At 23.4% G+C, this 20688-nt stretch overlaps 1 protein-coding gene across 1 annotated transcript in view; it reads right to left on the reverse strand.

Moving 5' to 3' along the window:
- LOC114126334 (probable G-protein coupled receptor CG31760) overlaps nt 1-20688 on the reverse strand; it is an 88486-nt gene that overhangs the window by 10852 nt on the left and 56946 nt on the right. Inside the window, exons 5-9 of the mRNA XM_050201026.1 lie at nt 16172-16327; nt 14489-14689; nt 9962-10030; nt 9696-9805; nt 74-288 (exon numbers count right to left, since the gene is read on the reverse strand). Of these exons, the coding sequence (XP_050056983.1) occupies nt 74-288; nt 9696-9805; nt 9962-10030; nt 14489-14689; nt 16172-16327 (751 nt within the window). The remainder of the gene's footprint in view (nt 1-73; nt 289-9695; nt 9806-9961; nt 10031-14488; nt 14690-16171; nt 16328-20688) is intronic.

Raw genomic sequence — 20688 nt, forward strand, 5'->3', positions numbered from 1 at the left:
TTATCTTTGAAACGTATAGCAACTCAATGTGTTTCATAAATAAAATATAAGACAATAAAATCTTAATACTTACGTATAGAGAAAAATCTGTCCCACCATCCAGTTGGACACAGATCTGTCTTCAAATTATCTGCTGTTCTACCTACTATAACATATGGTGGATTGACCAGGGTTCTAATTAGCATTATTAAACCAACTACCGCCATCATTAGTCCAAGTCTCTTTAGTAAGTCCTTGTCTGTGATTTTCACAACTTTTGCTGACCTCACCCTAAATATTACTGATATCCTGTGAACAAGATTTGAATATAAATCATAATTACAAATATTGTTTACATAATATGTTACAAGAATTGAGTGTAAAAATTCATATCGACGAAGTCGGAGAATAAAAATAAAAATAATGACCTGACATTATAAAATACTGGCAGATAAAATATAATCTAGCATTTAAATGTATAATATACAATATTAAAAATGGTTTTCAAATTTTAAAACAACTATCAATAATTGTAATTGTAAACTATTTACTAGCAAAATTATTACTATTTAAGCTAACTAGAGTGACCTTTGAATCTTAGTATTATATTTTTGAATGATATTTCGATTAGACTTAGATTGCTATAAATATAACACATCTATTCTTTTAGTACATAATTAAAATAGTGGTAAGGGTATTTATTCGATTAACGACAAAATTAACGAAATACATCAATTACAAAATACCAATAAAAAAATATGATCGAGTAAATTATTTTCTGGTAGTTTTGATTATTCAAACGAATCAAAGGTCTTTATTAATACGTTGCAGTTGTATATATTTTAAATACTAAATATAAATAATAAATACAATACAATAATATTATGTTTATGAAGATTCACTTTCAATTCAGGGCTCTTGCTCATATCTAAATTTTTAAATTAAGTCATACTGTTCTAGATGATTAATACGTCTGGACTGTTTTCGATGGTAAACTCGAAATAGAGTTTGGACTAACTAGTAAATTTTTTCATATTTTTTCAACGTTCATATTTTTTTTTTTTTTTTGTCTAACTTAGTGTTAGGTTGACTTTAGATGTTAGTCAAAGTTTATTATAATTTTATTGAATTTTTTGTCGGATTGGTGATTATTTCAGTATAACTTGGATATTTTTAGTTTTGGGTGCCTAACGTAAAGTAAATTTGTATCGATTCATCACTATTAATTTTGATTTTCAACATCTTGTACAGACAAATATGTTGTCATTTGATTTCTGTAAGTTATCAGATGATTCATACGTTTCGTTGAGATTGTTGTATCGTCGCCAAATATAGGTAGCTATCGTTTATATTATTAGCTGCAAAGAAGATATGACCTAAAACACTACTTTGTGATACTACAGCTGATATGTCATTCCATTTGGTTACCACTTTTTTTATATGTGACTCAAAATTAACAAACAGTCAAGTATGATTTAAAAAGTGCACGCCAGATATGTGGCAATTTTTCACGTGGTTTTATTATGATTCATATATAATGAGTTTTGCTTTACTTTTGCCTTAGTATAATGTGATATCTTCAGATGGTTATTCCAGTTTTAGCATTACAAATATTGTGCTTGTTTCAATTGTGAACAAAATAAATCCAAAAAAAAAAATCAAATTTTATCAAAGTTGGCAAGAATAACTAATTTCAATAAACAAACAATTTATTATAAACTGAAATTTTATAATAAATTCAATGTTTATTTATACTGTCAATAGAAATAATAATAAAAATTACAAAATTTCATGTTTATTAAAAAAAATTATTTGTAAAGTGTGTACATTAAAAAAATTACAATTTTAAAATTCTAAAAATTAGATTTAATATTTAAATTTCAAAACCTACGTTGGACTAGATAATATTATTTACTCTATATTTAGTGATAAATAAATTCACTCCAATATTAAAAGTAACACAGTTAAGTAGATTCTACTGAATGTTAAATTTAAAATCTTCTGCGCTTTAAATTTACGGGGACAACACATGCTGCGAAGACATAGTTTACACATAATTTCAAACTAATTTTTTACAAGTATAATTATACATACAAAGTTATCATTTTCAGTATTAAGTACAACAATTAATTCTGCAATAAAAAATACGAACATTGTGTAATAAAATTACTGAAAAACGCACACAATTTTTAGAATATAATATTAAAAATAATATGACTAGCATTTTAATATACTTAATGCCGTTAATATTTTTAACATGGAAATTAGAAAAAAAATAATTAATCATCACTATTTTATTATATAATAATAATTATTAAATTTAATTATATCTATATAGAGGTAAAATTATATATTTTGAATAAAGTTAATTTTATATTTCCGACAATACAACGATTTATAGTGTTATAAATTAAATTTATGATAATTATAAATATGACATTGAATAATAAAAAGTTACCCACTTACAATATTATATTGTAATTTTACTCCTATCGTTTTGAATGAAACACGAAGGTAGTTCATAATAATACATCAAAATACAAAATATAAAATGTAGTTGTACAAATATGAAGACAAGTCTGGCTGACTTAAATATAACAGTTTAGATTAGTAGAGAGATCAATGCAATTTTTTGATGGAGTTTCAATATTTTACTTGAATTATAAAATAAGTTATATTGTTGTACATTGAGTACGACCATTGAATGATATTTAAAAAAAATATATATTATAATATTATAATAGTTGCTAATTCCTGAAGTGTAACAATCAATACGACTACCGTAATGAAGAAAGTTGTATCTCAATTACTTATATGTATTATAGACTTAGTGTTATTAGAATGCAATTGATTTAATAAAAATATAGTATAAAAAAGGGGATAAATATAATGAAATTTAATCATGCATGATTAGTGGAGTACAACTTTTTTCCAAAAGAATAAAGTACATTAAATAAATTCAAAGCTTATATTAAATTATTTATGCAACTGTATAAAATCTGTTTCATAAGCTAACAATATTTTACAAAAGTTAATTAATTTTTATGTTTTTAATTAAAAATTATGAATACAAAATACATATTGTAATTTTTATTACAAGTGAAATTAATACACAAACTAATTTAATATTTAGCTGACTAATATCAATTTGTAATTGTATATAATTGAAGAAAGGAAAATAAATTTTATATTTTTCAATACTATTTGTCAGTACTAATGTTAACATTACAAGAGGGGAGTTAATAAGAACTCTTTAATTATCATAAGATTGAATTCTAAAAGGTTTTACTGAATTAAATGAACACTCTGATCTTTAAAATAAAAATAATGGATTTAATTACATTTAATATGGTTAAAATATTATATTGTAGCCTGTAGCAATGTATTTTAGGAATATGTTTGGTTTTTTTTCTTTGGATATTAATTATATATATATTATAATTACTCACCAAGCATTTGCACCTCTAATTTCCTTAATGTATTAAGTATCGATTCAAATTATGATTGATTTTTTAAGTTCCTATATTACTAATATCATAATATTTTTAAACACTTATATGTTCCTTGTCAATTCGAATTTAAAAAAAATATTATATTTATGTATACTCAAAAATTAAAAGAAAGATTAGAATTTAGATAAATTACAAACACTAAGTAAACATATTTGGTAAATCTTCTCTTATAAATGTGAAAGCTTACAGTGGGAGTCCTAATTTTTAATAATATTTATACAATAGATTATAATATAAAATTAGTTGTACCATACTATATCAACTTGTATACATAACTCAAAATTTAAAAACGTCTTTTAGTAAAATTTACTAATTTTTTTAGGTTCTAAGAATCTATATTCAATATAGATTCATAGAACCTATAAATAGATAATATATTGAAATACATCAAAAATTTAATTTTGTATATTGAAATTTATAATATAACAATAAAAGTTTAAATTAACAAAAATAATATTTTACGATTATAACAAAATAATTAACATATCATTATATATTTGGTTTAAAAATTAGTTATTCTATCCAAATTGAAACTTAAAATGACTATAAAAAATAATATTATTTATATATTTATTTGATTGTGTGGTACCAACATGAACTACTTTTATATTTTATTTTTTTATAAAATTGTAATCAAAAATCTCAATTACAAAATCGTTTTTTTCCAAATAAATATAAAAAAAAATAATAAATTGTTAATATATTTTTAATAATTTAAAAAAATAAAATAAATAAAAATAGAAATATCATCGTATAACAAAAATTATATAATAAATATTTGGTAAAAAATTTAAATATCTAGGGTTATTCATTTTCTAATTGCATTAAAAACCAAAATTGATTTTGTCAAAAATTTGTTTTGAGTAAAAATGCCCGTTTTTCCTTAATTTTTTGTTTGTTTTTTTTCAATTATAAAAATAAGTACTGAGAATTCTCAATTTTTAAATTTAACATCCTATAAGTACATACTGTATCCAATTTTCTATAAAAAAAAAACCCTATTTAAAAAAATAAAACGCTTTTTTATCAATTTATCGTGTAATCATATACTCAAAAAAAAAAATATATATCATGATAAAATTAATACATTCATCGCTCTGCTCAGATTCTAAAATACTATAAAAATGTAAATCATCTAATAATAGTTAAAAATATACTTTTTAAATATTTTTAAAATTTTAATGATTTAAAAAAAAAACAATTTAAGTGATGGCAATTAAGTTTTTATGGTTAATATAGTGTGTATACCAACAAAATAGGATAATTTTTTTGAAATAAATAATATTTTTTTGTTTTTTATAATATAATATTATAATATCTAGTTAAAAATTTTACTATAGGTTATTATTTTAATTTAAATAAGATTATGTAGTTGGGTATTTGAATAGATTTATATAGATTTATATTTTTAAAAATTATATTCAAGTTAATTTCTGTTTTTTTTTTTCAAATAATAAATATATTATTTATGGTGTTTGTAAAATAATATAACATGAACTTATATAAATTAAATTTATTATATTTTTATGATACTATTAATTTATGATACTTATGATTGCAGTGATATTACCAAAATTATTACAGTACTTAAGTATTATAAAATAATACGAATCAAGTACAAAAATAAATTGTTATATTGTATTAACCTTTATAAATTAAAATGCAATTCAGCAACATATTAAAAATAGTTAAGGGCGATTTTTCTTAGCGGAACGAATATCCGATATTTTGGCAACGACCCAGATGGCCAATTTCAATTAACATTGAAGATTTGGCAAGCACGGCCATTGGCCATTGAACGCAGTTATAGTTATTAATTTATCGACAAAAAACACCTATGAAAAAATGTATAAAATATATTGTTGTTTTTTTTAGTAATTCATATATTTCACATAGAAATCATATAGGTACGATATAATCATGTTTAAAAGATAAAAATATACTCTTTACTCCTTATATTTAATTATATTTTATATTATTTAACTTAGATAGGCAGAATAAGATAAGAATTAATAATGAAATGTAACATGACCAAATCAAATAGGGTGATTTCGGCCGATACATAGAGTTTGGAAGTTTCTGTACCTACCAACGAATAATACTTTTATACAGGGCCGGATTTAGAGAAGTGGAGGCCTCGGGGTATCAAAGGAGGGGGGCCCCTGACCCTAAATTATTTTCTAAATAAAATGAAAATTTTTTTAACCTTTTGACGGAACAGCGGGGTGACAGTGCATTTGTAATTTGAAAGATTTTTTTTCCCGAAGTCACTATTGTTGAGGCTTCGGGACTATCGCCCCGGTTGTCCTCTCCTAAATCTGGTTCTGCTTTTGTAATACAACAAAATAACTCGAATATTTATTTTAATTTGAATAATATATTTTGTCAAAATTTGAATTTGATATTGTGTGAATGTATTTTTAATGTATTCAAAATTAAATAAAATTGACAAATGAAAAATGAAAAATGTACGTATATAAAATGAAAATTAATGTAATGGTAGAATATTTTTTGTTAGTTTAACTAATATTTTTTTAACAACAAAATAATAATAAAATAATAATAAACATTTTGAAGATAATAATTAACTGTCCGACCTCAATGATGTTATTGCTTGACAATTAAATATCATACTTAAAAATCACTTATAAATAATATTTTCGCTCTGCTGAACTCAAAATTAATTCTATAACTATTAGGTATACTAAGGAAAGGTAACTCGCAATATGTTATAAGCTATCTTAATATCATATTAGATTTGAGATTATGTATTATCTGTCTAAAATTGATGATAAAAACGATAGTCAATTTTTCCACTCATACTTCAACCACTTTCTTGTGGAAGAACAGCGCTGATACTATCTGATTCACCTTACTTTTACATAAAATGATGTCCTGATTTCTTACGTTACCGTGATATCTTTCCACGCAAAGAGGTAAGCAACTTAGTACAATTTATACGGTATTTTCCAAAAAATTTAGTTGAATATATAATTTTCTTTTAATAAAAACTCGGGATATCATTTATGTAGGTAATCTCTCTCTCTCTCTCTCTTTCGATCTTTTTTTAAGCTTATATTTACAAATTTATCCATATATTTTATATAGTTCATAAGTTATAAATTATGTTGTTTTTCTGTCATATTAAGTATTTTTCAAGAGTCTTTAATATTAGCTTTTCTAATTTTTGTTGATAAATTTCAATACCTCAGTTTTCCATCATACCAAGCATCTAATTTCTGATGGTATAAAACTTTACCTACTATAGTCGATTTTTGATTTTACTTCTTCAAAAATAACCCATGACCTAAATTGATTGATTGTATGGGGAGAGTCCGTTAAATTCTCTTTGAATATTACTAAATTTTTAATATTAACTTCTATCTGTGAAAGTTATTATATTACTTTATTATAAAATATCTTTAAACGTAGAGGATTGCATACAATTGAACGTCTTATTTTACTAGCTAAGAATCATTTTTTATGCAATGAATCATCATAAATTAAAATGTATAATTTATCAGTGATAGATAATCTTCTGTTTATAGGTATAATAGGTATATAATCATACGATATATTATAAATGGAAGCAATAATAATTATATTTTGATCAATTACTTATAATAAAAACACTGTTATCTCTGTCAATTAACTTATAATATTGTAATAACTATGTAAAATAACATTTTAAAGTAATTTTTATTTTGTATATACCTATATATATAAAAAAAAAATGTAATTGTTTGCAAAACCTCAAAAATATTTGTAGTTGTATTTTTATACTAACTTTTAAAGTAATTAAATAAATTATAAAACAATTAATATAGGTAGTATTCTATTTTGAATATTATTTATTTATTTATTTAAGTACAGTATTAATATATATTTTAGTGCATGTTCGTATGCAACAGTGTTATTAGTATGAAGTTTAAAAAATACCGGAACTTACAGATGTATTTCTTAGAAATTTTATTAGAAATAACTTTTAAGTAAAACTTTATCATTTACAAAGTTCTCAAAAATGTATAAACGAATTCACCTGTGAACTTAAACTTTACATATGCAGATTGTTTCTTATTTGAACTTTGAAAATCAAATGTACAACTAAACTTTAATAAAAGGCCCTATTGAATATTACAAATCTTTATAAAGTAATAAAATAGGTTTGCAAAATTGTTCACCTACTGTTCTGGGTATTGTATGTGGAATTGAGCCACTAGAAAATAGACGCGAAATGTCTAATTTAAGATTTATATAATATAAAGCTAATAAATGAAATGGTTGTATAGCCACTGGAATTATAAAGAAAAATTAAGTAGAATTTCCTGTCTTCTAATATAAGTATCTTTGCAACCTTACATTGAGTTTAACACTAGAAATTATATATATATATATATATACATATTTTAACAGTTATATAAATCATATTATATTGCATTTTTCTAATAGAGTTGAAAATGTTGATTTTTGTAATTTAATCATTATGACCATACTTAGAATTAGAAATAAAAAAATATTATTCTTAATAATATATATTTTTAGATTCTGAATGGAGTGATGAATGTATTGATTTTACAATGATGTATGTTTTTTTTTGTATCTGTGTACAGCATAACTAGTCGAAATAATGCTTCAATTTCAAACTTTGGGGGTGGTTTCCGATGGAACATTGAATATCCTTGGTGTATTATACAGGTAAAAAGTAAATACTTTACAACAGTTTTCAAAAAAATTGTGAAAACCAAAAAATATGACGGAAAAACGGGAATTTTTACGCAAAACCAGTTTTCGACCAAATCGATTTTTTTATATGGTTGTAATTCAAAAACTAATCACTGTAAATATTTGAAATTTTCACCAAATGTGTAGTGTTAGTGTTATCTTTATACAGTTAAATTTTCAAAAATTTTTGACTTTTTTTGAGTTATTTATAGACCACTGAAATTTTCGATTTTTATGCAAATATTTTTTTGAAGTGTCGGTAAAAAAATTTTGGATGACCAAAAAAACTTGAAAATGTAATACAAGGTTCCTTATGAGTTGTTCTTATTGTAGCTAAAAAAAAATTAAAAATCGTTAGTCACAATTTTTTTTATAAGCGTTAAATTTTTTACGAAATCTGTCGACAACGCAAAAATTTGCAAGTAACTTTGAAGTTGAAAAATCATAAAAATGTTTGTGTTTATAACTAAGGATTAAAAATACAACACTAAGTTTTCCATAGGTTTTTCTTCAAGCAGCTATAGAGAAAACTCGAAGCATTATTATAAGAAAAATTTTAAGTGCGTTTGAATTTTAAATTTTTACGAAATCGCGTAACGATAACGATTTATCCTCAAACGATTTTAAATATTTGTTATTATTCAAAAAGTATAAGTCATAGATACTTGAAAATTGTACCAGTTATTTAGATTGGCATTTTCTTTACATGATTTAATTTTCAAAATATTTTGAGTTTCTTTGAGCTATTTATAAGACAACTGAAATTTTCAATTTTTCTGAAAAATTTTTTTTGATGTGTCACTAAAATTTTTTTGGCCCAATCAAAATACTTGAAAATTTTATACAAAGTTCCTCATATGTTATTCTTATAGTGATTAAAAAAATATAAGAATACATAGACATAATTTTACTTTATTAACATTTGAAGTTCAAATTTTGACAAAAATTCTTCAAAATCATGAATATTTGCAAATTATTTTGTAGTTCAAAATTCATAAAATTGTTTGTATTTATATCTATTGTTAAATATTCTAGACTGACAAATCATCTCCGTTCAGAATCGTTTTTCGTATACAATGATACCTATCATTGCATTCAAATTTAACTTACCCTAGTCCGAGGTCCACCCCACCCCCTAATGTACAGCAGAGCGGTACCCACTTGCCGACTTTTTAATATATGTATTACATCATAATTATTTTATATTTTATTTAATTTGTATATTTTAAAACTATAAAACACTGGTAATGTTACTGTATTGGATTTTAATAATAATAAATGATTTTAATTTTAATATAATTAAGGTATGTGGTGGTATAAGTAAGATGATACACATTGTGATACTGTATTATATTTATTTTAAGATTTTTATCTGTCATAAATTGAATGAATGTGTTTAAGAAATATTCTATCATAGTTATGTATTGACGCTTGCTATACATAACATAGTTAAATTTGTTTTTAAAAACCTATTACACTTACCTCCATGTCTTGAGCATTAATGCTCCATAAGTGAGGGAGAATCCGATTTCTCGAAGCCAAACACGAGCAATACAAGTAATCACATTTGGTTTTGGATACATAACAATCATCTATAAATGTATTTGGTTATTATCATTATTGAGTTAAAGTTGTAATGAATGATTTATTTTAACTTAAAACTGAATTATTTTATTTACCGTTCAATTCAATTTATTTAAGATGGATCGATTATTGTGAACGATATAACTTAATTTAATATGACTTACCGTGGCATAGATGAAGAAGGCCCCAAGAGCAATAACTCTTAGCAATGCAGGACTAGCTGCTCGAACAACCTATAATATTAAAAAGAAATATATTATTAGAAACAATTTACTATACCTAAGTTTATAATAATTAAATCATTTTTGTAATAATGAAATAAATGTACAATTTGTTTTAAAACATGATTATTTTTATTGTGCATTGTAATTTTGTTGCATTTTCTAGTCATAATATAGCAACTGATTATTAAAAATGTATAGCGCATACTGCATATTATATGATATATGATAATAAAATTGGTAGGTACTACAATTTTATTTGGTTTATTGTATACATAAACAGTACTTTAAACATTATTTAATATTTATTTATTGGTTTTAATATCAGAGATGATTTCGAAGCTTTGGAGTTATCTTGTTTACAAACAACATGTTATTTTGTTGTTTCTGATCTAATTTGAAAACATATCATAAAAATTCAAAAGTATAAATTAAAACAGCAAAATAAAACTTAAAATTGAATAAAAATGAGAAATTACAATGGAGATATTCATCATAAAGTTTATGTTTTGTTGCATCATATTCATGAAGAAGCCAGTAGGTGATCTATTTTTTAAACATTGGTAGGGACATATTAGCTACATCATTGGGGATTAAATTATGTATCTGCGTCCCAACGAAATCAAACATTTAACAAAATCTCGTTTTAAGAACATTTTAATGAGTAATTAGCTGCATATTAAATAGTATCTAGTTTTAAATTGTTGATTCATATGGGATAATAAATTATATTTTTTTAAAAGGATGCGATATCCGAATATGTTGTCTCTGTTTTTAACTATGTTACTCGTAACATAGTTAAAAAGTGTTTTGCGCGGGACAACTTTACTCCCTCCCTCGATATTAATATTAAAATAACCAAAATTTTAAATCACATCGAGAAGAACTTTAACTGTGATGTAGAGTTTTAATTTTTTTGACAGTGGTAACCAATAATTTTAAATAATTAAATGAAAAAGTTATCGGTTTGAGAACTTTAGGTTTTTTTTATTTAATTATTAAAAATTATTGGTTACCACTATCAAACAAATTAAAACACTATATTACAGGTATAAATATACATAAATTATTTACATACTAGATATTGTTTATATTTTATTTATTTATAAAACAGTTAAATCATACAACTATCGACTATAATTTATTACATTTAAAATTATATTAATTTATATATCAGAAATATTTACTTATAACTTTAATAATAGCCCATAATAAGTTTTAATTTTATTTATTTTTAATGTAAAAGAATAATGAGTTGTTCTTAATTTAAATACAAAATAAGCGATACTTAATATTCTGAAAGTAAAAAGACACCTTCCTTAAAGTTTTTTTTTTCATTTATCATGAATTATAGAATAATCGACTGTTTTTTTTTTTTTTTTTTAATAGAAAACTTTTTAGAGCTTTAATGTTTTTTTTTACTTGATAATTTGATAATATGTTCGTTCATTGTGTTATATATTTAAATATTTACGTTAAAATGTAACAACACTTATTAAATAGGGATAATAATATCATTATGTTATTAACTTATAAATAAAAATATTTTAGTTGAAAAAACTTGCATAATTAATTTTAATAAGTAATACAATTATATATTTTAGAACTAAATAACAATAATAATTATTGGAAATACTATTTGAATTAAACTATTATCTTAACGAATCCCTGTTAACAAATTATCTATAGTTAATTATTATTATAATGTGATAGGTAACAATAATTAACAGTTGCTCTTAACTCAATATTAAGATTTTTTCACACAATTTTAAAATAATATGTATACATGTGGTTATTTTTAGTTTATTATATTATATTTTGATGTTTCAAATATAAATTAGTATATGCATATAACTTTGAGCATGCAGTATTTTAAGAATTTTAACAAAGCACTTACATCGCTATTTTTTATGTAATATCTTCAGTTTTCATAGATAAAACAAGTGAAAGGTCTGTCGAATAATTTTAGCATAAAAACATTTAAGTAATTATAAAATTACATAAATTTAAATTTTTATTGTTTCATTCATATTTATTTTGTCATACACTAAATAAATAAGTGTAATACTAGCAAGGAATAATAATTATATATTTTTTTTTTGATCAGTATTTATAAACCAAACGACTAGAAATAACGAACAAAATATCACGAAATATTTTATTGAATTAATTTAACTTTATTTTACCATAGCAAATTTCTCATACACCATACTAAAGACTAAGCTATTGATTTATTTTGCATTATTACAAATAATATTGTTGTTTAACTTATAAAATAAACATGTTATACATATAATCCAATAAACTTATAATCTGAGTCCGAGGTATATTCTATTTATGGAAATTTGAGATTAGGTTGAACTTGATTTTAGAATCACCAAATAAACATGAGTCCCACTCTAAGAATTGTATTCATTACATCAGCATACCTACATCATAATCTCAATTTCAATGTTTTATCTCTTAGTGAAACAAACTACAATATGTCAGAATTTAAATATCAATGATAAACGAGGCGTTCTAATTTAATTTATAGTTTGTAATGTGCGCTAAAACGAAGCATTTCTTATCGTGACCTAAACTTAATTCATTGTATGCATCTCACAAGTCTTTCTCGAAATTAATTTCAACAGTCGACATAAAGTCGTTTATTTGAAAAAACCTGTCATTGCAAGAATTGCAGTGAAAAAAGTAATCTTGATCATCAAACTCGATCCAAGAAACATATTATTTCCTAAGTTAGGAACAATAGTCTTAATAATAATAAAAAAAAACTGTCTTTGAGAAGTTATTTTAATGGATGTGTTTAATCAAATAATAAATAACTGCATGCATAAAACAGTTTTGGTCAAATTTGTTTTTGTCATTTATTATATTAATATTTTTTATAATTTTATAAAATATATATAGGTGTACCGGGTGATTTTTTTATCAAACAACACTCATTATTTCAAAAATTATAGATTATTTTTTTCAATTTTTTTTTTCAAGTTTCAAGGTACATGTTCTTATAAAACTGTATACAAGTTTAATTTTTTTCACTCTTATATTTAATAGTTAACTAGTTAACTTTTGATTTACAAATGGCAACCTATATTAATTCGGTGAGTTATAGCTGCTCAAAGTTGATTGGTTTTAGAAGGTTTTTAGGTGTTATACATCAATACTAATTAGCACCGTCATATCTGGGATTTTTATTTGTAAAATCCAGTTACTATAATAGTACATAATGAATTTGATATCGTCGATCCCATGGTGTAGCGGCGAGTGGTGATCATATTTGTACCTATTACTACCTGCCCCATATAGCATATTATTAATTGTCATATAATTATAGTTAATTGGACTAATATTATTAATTATTACTAATTATCTACTGATGATTTATAACATATTTAAACTCAATAAACACTTCCCAAAACTATCCAACTTTCAAAAGCTATATCCCATCAACGGATTAATGAAAAATGAAATTTTGTATGTGATATTTCATAAAAAAATAACCATATTAATTTATAAAATTCGAAGTATAGGTTATCATTTGAAAATATTATGTTGATAGTAGTTTACCTAAAAAATATAAGGGTGAAATTTGGGAAAAGTTCTATAATTCTTGAACAGTATGGATATTAAATTTTGAAGAAAAAATAAATTTTAAAAAAGTCAATACTTTTTGAAATTACGAGTGTTGTTTGTTAAAAAAAATCACCCTATATAATATATATATATATTTTATATATATCAATTTAAAATTGATATTGACTTCTAAATTAACACCTCCTAAATGTTTAATGGTGTGTTGTGTAAATAGATTAGAGTTATAGCTTAAACTAATATAAATATTTAGAAATGTTATTGCTTATAGTAAAATATAATAATATAATTAGAAGTTTTAAGTTCTCGCAAATAACATTCTTGAAAATAATTAAGTAAAATAACCTATTTTATTGTTATTAATTTTTAGTAAAAAATAATTATTTTTGCTAACATTATCTTCATTTACCGTCCTTATTTTATTTTTTATTCTACCACAAATATAAATAAATCTCTCTTATACGTTATAATAAATGAATCAGAATCATAATATCGTATAAATAGTAATAAAAATAATATATTAAATATATAAAAGAAATTTTAAAAGTCCAAATGAGAATATAGATTAGAAATAATATCATTATTAATATTTGAATATTCCTTCCATTTTCCATCTTTGAATACGTGATATAATTCATAAACGTTAAAATATATTCCATTTGTGTAAATTTAAATACGTTAATATTTCTTTGTTTCATTTCCTTCTGTTCTATAGTATAAAGATAAACCATATAAATGAACATTTTACTGTAATAACTAAATTTTAAAAAGTCAACGTATGTATAGGTCAATAATAAAATAATAATAACAATATTATATCATAATATTATAATATAATGTATACATATTATTATGTTTATCAATGCACAAGATTACTTTTAGATGTCCGTATTTCCACGTGAAGAACACAACTAGCGGAAGGCATCCTATAATCACCAGAGAGAGCACTAGTATAATTGAACGGAGTACCCAGTTTAAGGACGCTATACAAGGGCTGGAGTCAATGCACTCATCGCATCCTTCGGCACATCGCAAACACTCGAACATGCTATGTTGGCTGTAGTTGTTTGGTTTTCCCTGTTGATAAAAAAAAAATAAAAAAATAAAAGAATATTTTTAATCGAAGCACGTTTTGTTTACGAATACAACTTTAGAACTATACTATCGTCAAACAAATAATAATAATAATAAAAAGATAGTCAGGTACCAAAACAAAACATTAAAAGATTATTCGTTTTGTATTGAAATATAACATTGTAATAATAAATTACAAAGAACATTTTGATAAATAATATTATTATCTCCCACCAGCTCAAATTCACATTCATTTAAAATACCAATATTATTGTATTTTAAATGCTGTAGAAATCACACCAACTAGACAATTTCGTTTTGTTACTTAATCGTTAAGATGAATATTTTTTTGATTTTGTTAACTTTATTATGTTAGAGAAAATAAAAACAGACTATTGAAAGAATCACTTTGAAATTAATTGCATTTATGGAATACATTCCACGTTTTGATGATCAAAAGTTATGAAAAATATTATAATGATAATAGTGTTAGAATATGTTGATACAAACTAATCAATAAAAAAAACATAAAAAGGTACTTGATTTATTACGTATAACGTAATTACATAATAAAAATAACTTTTCGCGAAACGGACACAGACATTTTAGTTAATTGGTCAGAAATTGAAAATTGATCTGTAATCAATTCCGAATCAATGATACGTAAATTTATAAATGTAGACACTCTTTTAACATTTTAATTCAATAAAGTTAAGATATTCAAGATTATTTTACCACAGTTTAAAAATATGTAACTATTAAAGTCAATTATAAATTCTAGAGTATTATTATGTACAAAAATGATAGGTAGGTAAGAGTTGAAACATAAAAATATTAAAAACCACCTGAGTTTAGTAAGTTAAGTAATTTCTTGATTTTTTTGTTTTGCATATTAAATATTTCTTTTTAATGTAATATACTTTTTGAGCACAAATCAATTTTTTTTTTACTCAGTAACATAATATAACCCACTGATTCCAGGAAATTATTCAGACAAATAATGAAATTCTTTATTTTAAATTTTAAATTTTATGAATATAATTTCATAGTGATAAATTGCGTTTTATGATTTTGCGAAAAATATATTGTTTGTTTTATATTTCCGTAATTTTTTCATTGCATTTTCGTATTAATCAATAATAATTATTTACCAAATAATTAACTAGAATTTAACCTAATAATAATAATAATAATAATAAAAATAATTCTATTTTTTATTAAACATAATATTAATCTGTGTTTATTAATCTTTTAAGAGATTATAGAACGTGTTCTGTGTTACTAAATTTTCGAGTCTGTTTTATGAACTATTATATCCATACTATATAATTACGAGATCTATAAAAATAAGTTGATTAACTTTACGAAACAGATCAGAATTTGAAATTAAGGTGACATAAACATATGTTATAATATATAATATACGTGTATTGTATATTATATTATACTTTGTGTATATTTACTCAATAATTATGAAACACAAACCTGCATCAGTTTTTCATATTCTTCTTCAATAATGACTCCATTGAAATATCTGGTTCCAGGATGCCCCACGTATTTAGGAGCGGGGAAGTAATAACCTCGACGGCACATACACTTGTAACTCCCTCTTCGAAACCCTAAACCCGAAACAGGTACACACTAAAAAAAAAAAAGCAAAACAATTTTAATGAAATATAATGTACAATTATAGTATAATAATATTAATTATTAAGTATAAAATATTTCAGAAATGAAAATGAAAATTTTAGAATATATCATTGTTTATGAAAATCATATATTGTTTTCTCTAAAAAATGATAATATAAAATATATTTTGAAGTCTGTGTTTATTATTTTTTTTTGAATTAAAAAAAAAAAAAAAAAAAAAAAATGATTTTCCTTAAAATATAATCTTATTTTATTATTTTAATTTTTTTTCTTTCTTATAATATCTTAAAAATTAATGATAGATTTCAATTTTTATAAAAATGTAAACTTGAATCTACTTAATTTTCTATCACTGGAACCTCTTTCAAATATCATAGCTTTTCTTTTATTTTTATGTATAAGAATAAAGTAGGTACGTTATTGTAAAACTAGTACAGTCTCATTGTTTTTCTTAGAATCTAAGAATGGTTTTAAATAACATTTATTAGGTTATTGGAGCAATTCAAAATCATTATCTACTTAAACACATTACATCATTACATCTCTTACTTACATAAAAATCCATTATTTGGAAACACGGTAGATATTCGGTTATATTACAACTATCGTCTGAAATATTGAAGATACCTTCAATAGGTACAATGTATACATAACATGACGTGATGGTATATTATTTGTTGATTAATAACTTCCCGTTACATTTGTACTATAAACTACTACGTAGTACTACGTTGTGCTTTTTGTTTTATTTCACATCATAAAAATCAGGTAGCTCTATCTATTGATAATCATACATCATATTTCTCCTAGAGTAAGTATACGTATAGAACATTAATTCCGTTCAAATACGTTCTTTCCTACTCGAAATACATAATATCTAATAACTGGTGGCAAAACTTATATAATAGGTATCGTATTGAACTTAGTACACTCAATTATGTTACAGACCATCGATATAATATAACCTATATATTTTACCACGAGTAACTAATAATTTGTTAAAATGACACATGCAATCCAAAAGTAATTAAACTTCTAATGAACTAATTTAATATGCTGTCGATGACGATGATATTGCCGATAGAAACAAATGGACAGAGGTCAAATTACCTAATCAACTAAAACAACTTAATCCCAATTCAACTTAGAGAAAATCTCACTCAACTAAAAATACAAAAAAAAACATATATATTTCCTCTAATTTTGTTACTATAAGTAGAAACCGTTACTATGATTGTCAAAAAAATAACTTGAAAATAAAAACAAATATTATATAAAAAACAACCATCTATATTGATTATAGAAATTATTATCAAATCAAAAATGATAAACATTTTATTTTTAGTGAAAATATTATATTAAAAATAAAGTGTAAAAAATGTCCTTGCACAATAATTTTGGACACTGTAAAATTAAATAAGACATCATACTATTCATTTCAGACTTCTATAAAATGCTTAAAAGAAAAAAGTGTTGATTTCTTTACCTAAAACCTAAAAAATAAGAAATATTTGCTCATCGTCGTCTAAAACATATAATTTATAACACCAACGATAGATTTAACAAAAGATGAACTATATCAAAATGATTTATCAGCAGGGAATATTAACAATGCATTGCAATAAAACATCCTGCTGTCTCTTTGCTATCTAAAAATAAAAATTAAGCACTTTTGCTACTTTTGAAAGTATTTTTATTTGAACTTGATTTCTAAAATGTTAACATAATACGATATATTTTCTGAAAAAATATACTATGAAAATAGATAATTACACAAGTTATAAAGCGAGAGCATATATTGGTACCTTAATTAAATAAATTACCCTGAAGTATATTATTTATCATAGTAAAATTCTCTAACTCTTTCACCTAACTCTCTTATTAACTATTCCAAAATTGACTTTTAACTCATGATAATATTATCGTTCCGTACTTCTGTTAAGGTAAAAATTTGAATTTACTGACTCATTTAAATAGGTACTTGCCAAGCTATAAATTTGAATTTGGGAATTTTAGGTATTGATTTACTACAGTATATATTATTTTAATATAAGTGATGTTTTTTAGAAAACTTGTGGTTAAATACGATGCTAAAATATTTAAATCATGCAAACGAGTTATTTGTGTACGTATATAAGATTATTTTATATTATTTATAAAAAAAAATATATCTTGACGTATGTGTGTAACATCATAACTTTCGATGTATGTAAAATTCAATACATAAAATATATTATAGTATATATAATATACATATCATTATACATAAATGTATAAAATAATTATTGAACTATTATAAAAACCAGTGGCTTTGCTCCCATCTCACTTCAGTAACTAACCATCTGGGATCAAATCCTGCCAGAGCCTTATTCTAACCCCAGGGGCTTCTCACTCACAACTAATGGTCGCCCCCTTATGAAACTTTAATTTTTAATATGTGCAATTTAAAGTATCTAAAAAAATAAATATAAGGAAGATAAAATACACACAACTTTTTTTTTAAAAATAATAGAGAGATATACAGTTGAATGTTAATTGTATATTATATCAACTGAATCGAGTTAAATTAATTATTCAGTATAATATTTTAACGTCATGCATTATACATGTTTTGTATAATATGTTAGTTTTGAAACTCCCGCCTTAGTTTTATATACTTTATTGTAATACTATATAATATATATATATATATATATATACACCACTAGCTATTTGATATTTTAAGTAGAATTACATTTTCAGTTAAATTGAAAATAAATTGTTTAGGTAGTATTTGTAGTTCATACAATTTTTGGAATTGTATTTAAACATATTTTGATAAAAATGACTACAATTTATGATGAAGAGAATAAAAGATGTATTTAAGAAAAATATTATTTGGAATAAGGGTAAATAAAACATATTTAAAAGGTCTGTAACTAATGTCTTTTAATATATTTCAAAAGAAATTGGAGAATCTTGACAATTTTTATCACTATTGAATTCAGAACCTTTTTGGACAATAAAAGAAAAACATTAGCAAACAAATTGTCGGTTATCTATCATTTTTCAACTAATAAGTGCAAACGCAAATGGTGAAATGACGAAGAACGACTATGAAACTGAGCCAATAAATACGTAGAAAAATAAGAAATTGTAAACGTCTAAGGGCAAACACACACACACACACGATGGACACAACTATAGTTTAGTGCTTCCGCTTTTCATTAAATCTGTGTATAGTGCAACGCATAGTTGGTTATTCCTAACAATAGTAATATTTTAAGTGTACGATGTTTAAGCCATAAACACACTAGAAATCCACATTGATTAGTTAGCTTAGTATACAATATTTTATTTTTATTTCAGTGATAGCTTAAACTTTAATAATTATAAATTAATTTTATATAATTAAATATATTTTTTATTTAATAATTAATATAACATTTTTATAATTGAGTACAGGCTCTATTTATATACTCAATTTTATTAACCATAATGATCAATTGTTTTTAGCGGGTTATGTCATGTAGGTTGTATTATTTTTAAAAGCAGCTTTATATAAAGTAGTATAATATACTAATGATAATAATCTGAAAAGTTCGAAGACGATACAATACAATAAAACAATTTATGAGAATTTCTAAAATTATCTTTAATAAATAATATTATAATATTGTCACAAGTATACTCGAAATTATTAGTTGTTTATGAATCATTACGAAAAATCTCACTGACGAAATCCAAAAGTCAATATAAAGAATTCAAATAATAAGTAAAATAGATTTTTAAACTGTTATTTAGTTAAATATCGTCTTCTTCATCAATCGCTTAACGGTCTATTAATGAACTGCGCTACCACTAGTATTAGTAAGCCTCTCCATTTTCTCTATTATAAGTCCAGTCTAACGTTGCATACCCATCTTGTCCTTGGTTTTCCAAGTGGACGTTTTTTATTAATTATTCCTATCAGAACATTCTTTAATACATCTCCACCAGTTATCCACACATATCTCAGTCATTCTAGAAGTTCAGATTATAATATATATGTAATTATATTGATTTTTCATAAAGTCATGAGTGCTATTTATTCCAAAAAGAGAGTCAAAAATATCTTATAACGAGTATCCAATTAAGAAATCCTTCTGTAATTTTTTGGCTAATAATACCCATATTCCTTTTTTTTTGGCATAATATTGCCGTGTGCCATTGTCCCGGAATGACTTCGTTTTCCCAAATCACTTTAATTATTTTCCAGATTTTACTTTTAATCGATTCTCTTACATTTTTTAATAATTCTGCTACTATTCTCTTCGGATGTTTATTGTTTTTTAGGTTTTTTATGATGTTATTAACTTTTTGTTGTATTGGAG

Source organism: Aphis gossypii, chromosome 2 (assembly GCF_020184175.1).
Source record: "Aphis gossypii isolate Hap1 chromosome 2, ASM2018417v2, whole genome shotgun sequence".
NCBI lineage: Eukaryota > Metazoa > Arthropoda > Insecta > Hemiptera > Aphididae > Aphis > Aphis gossypii.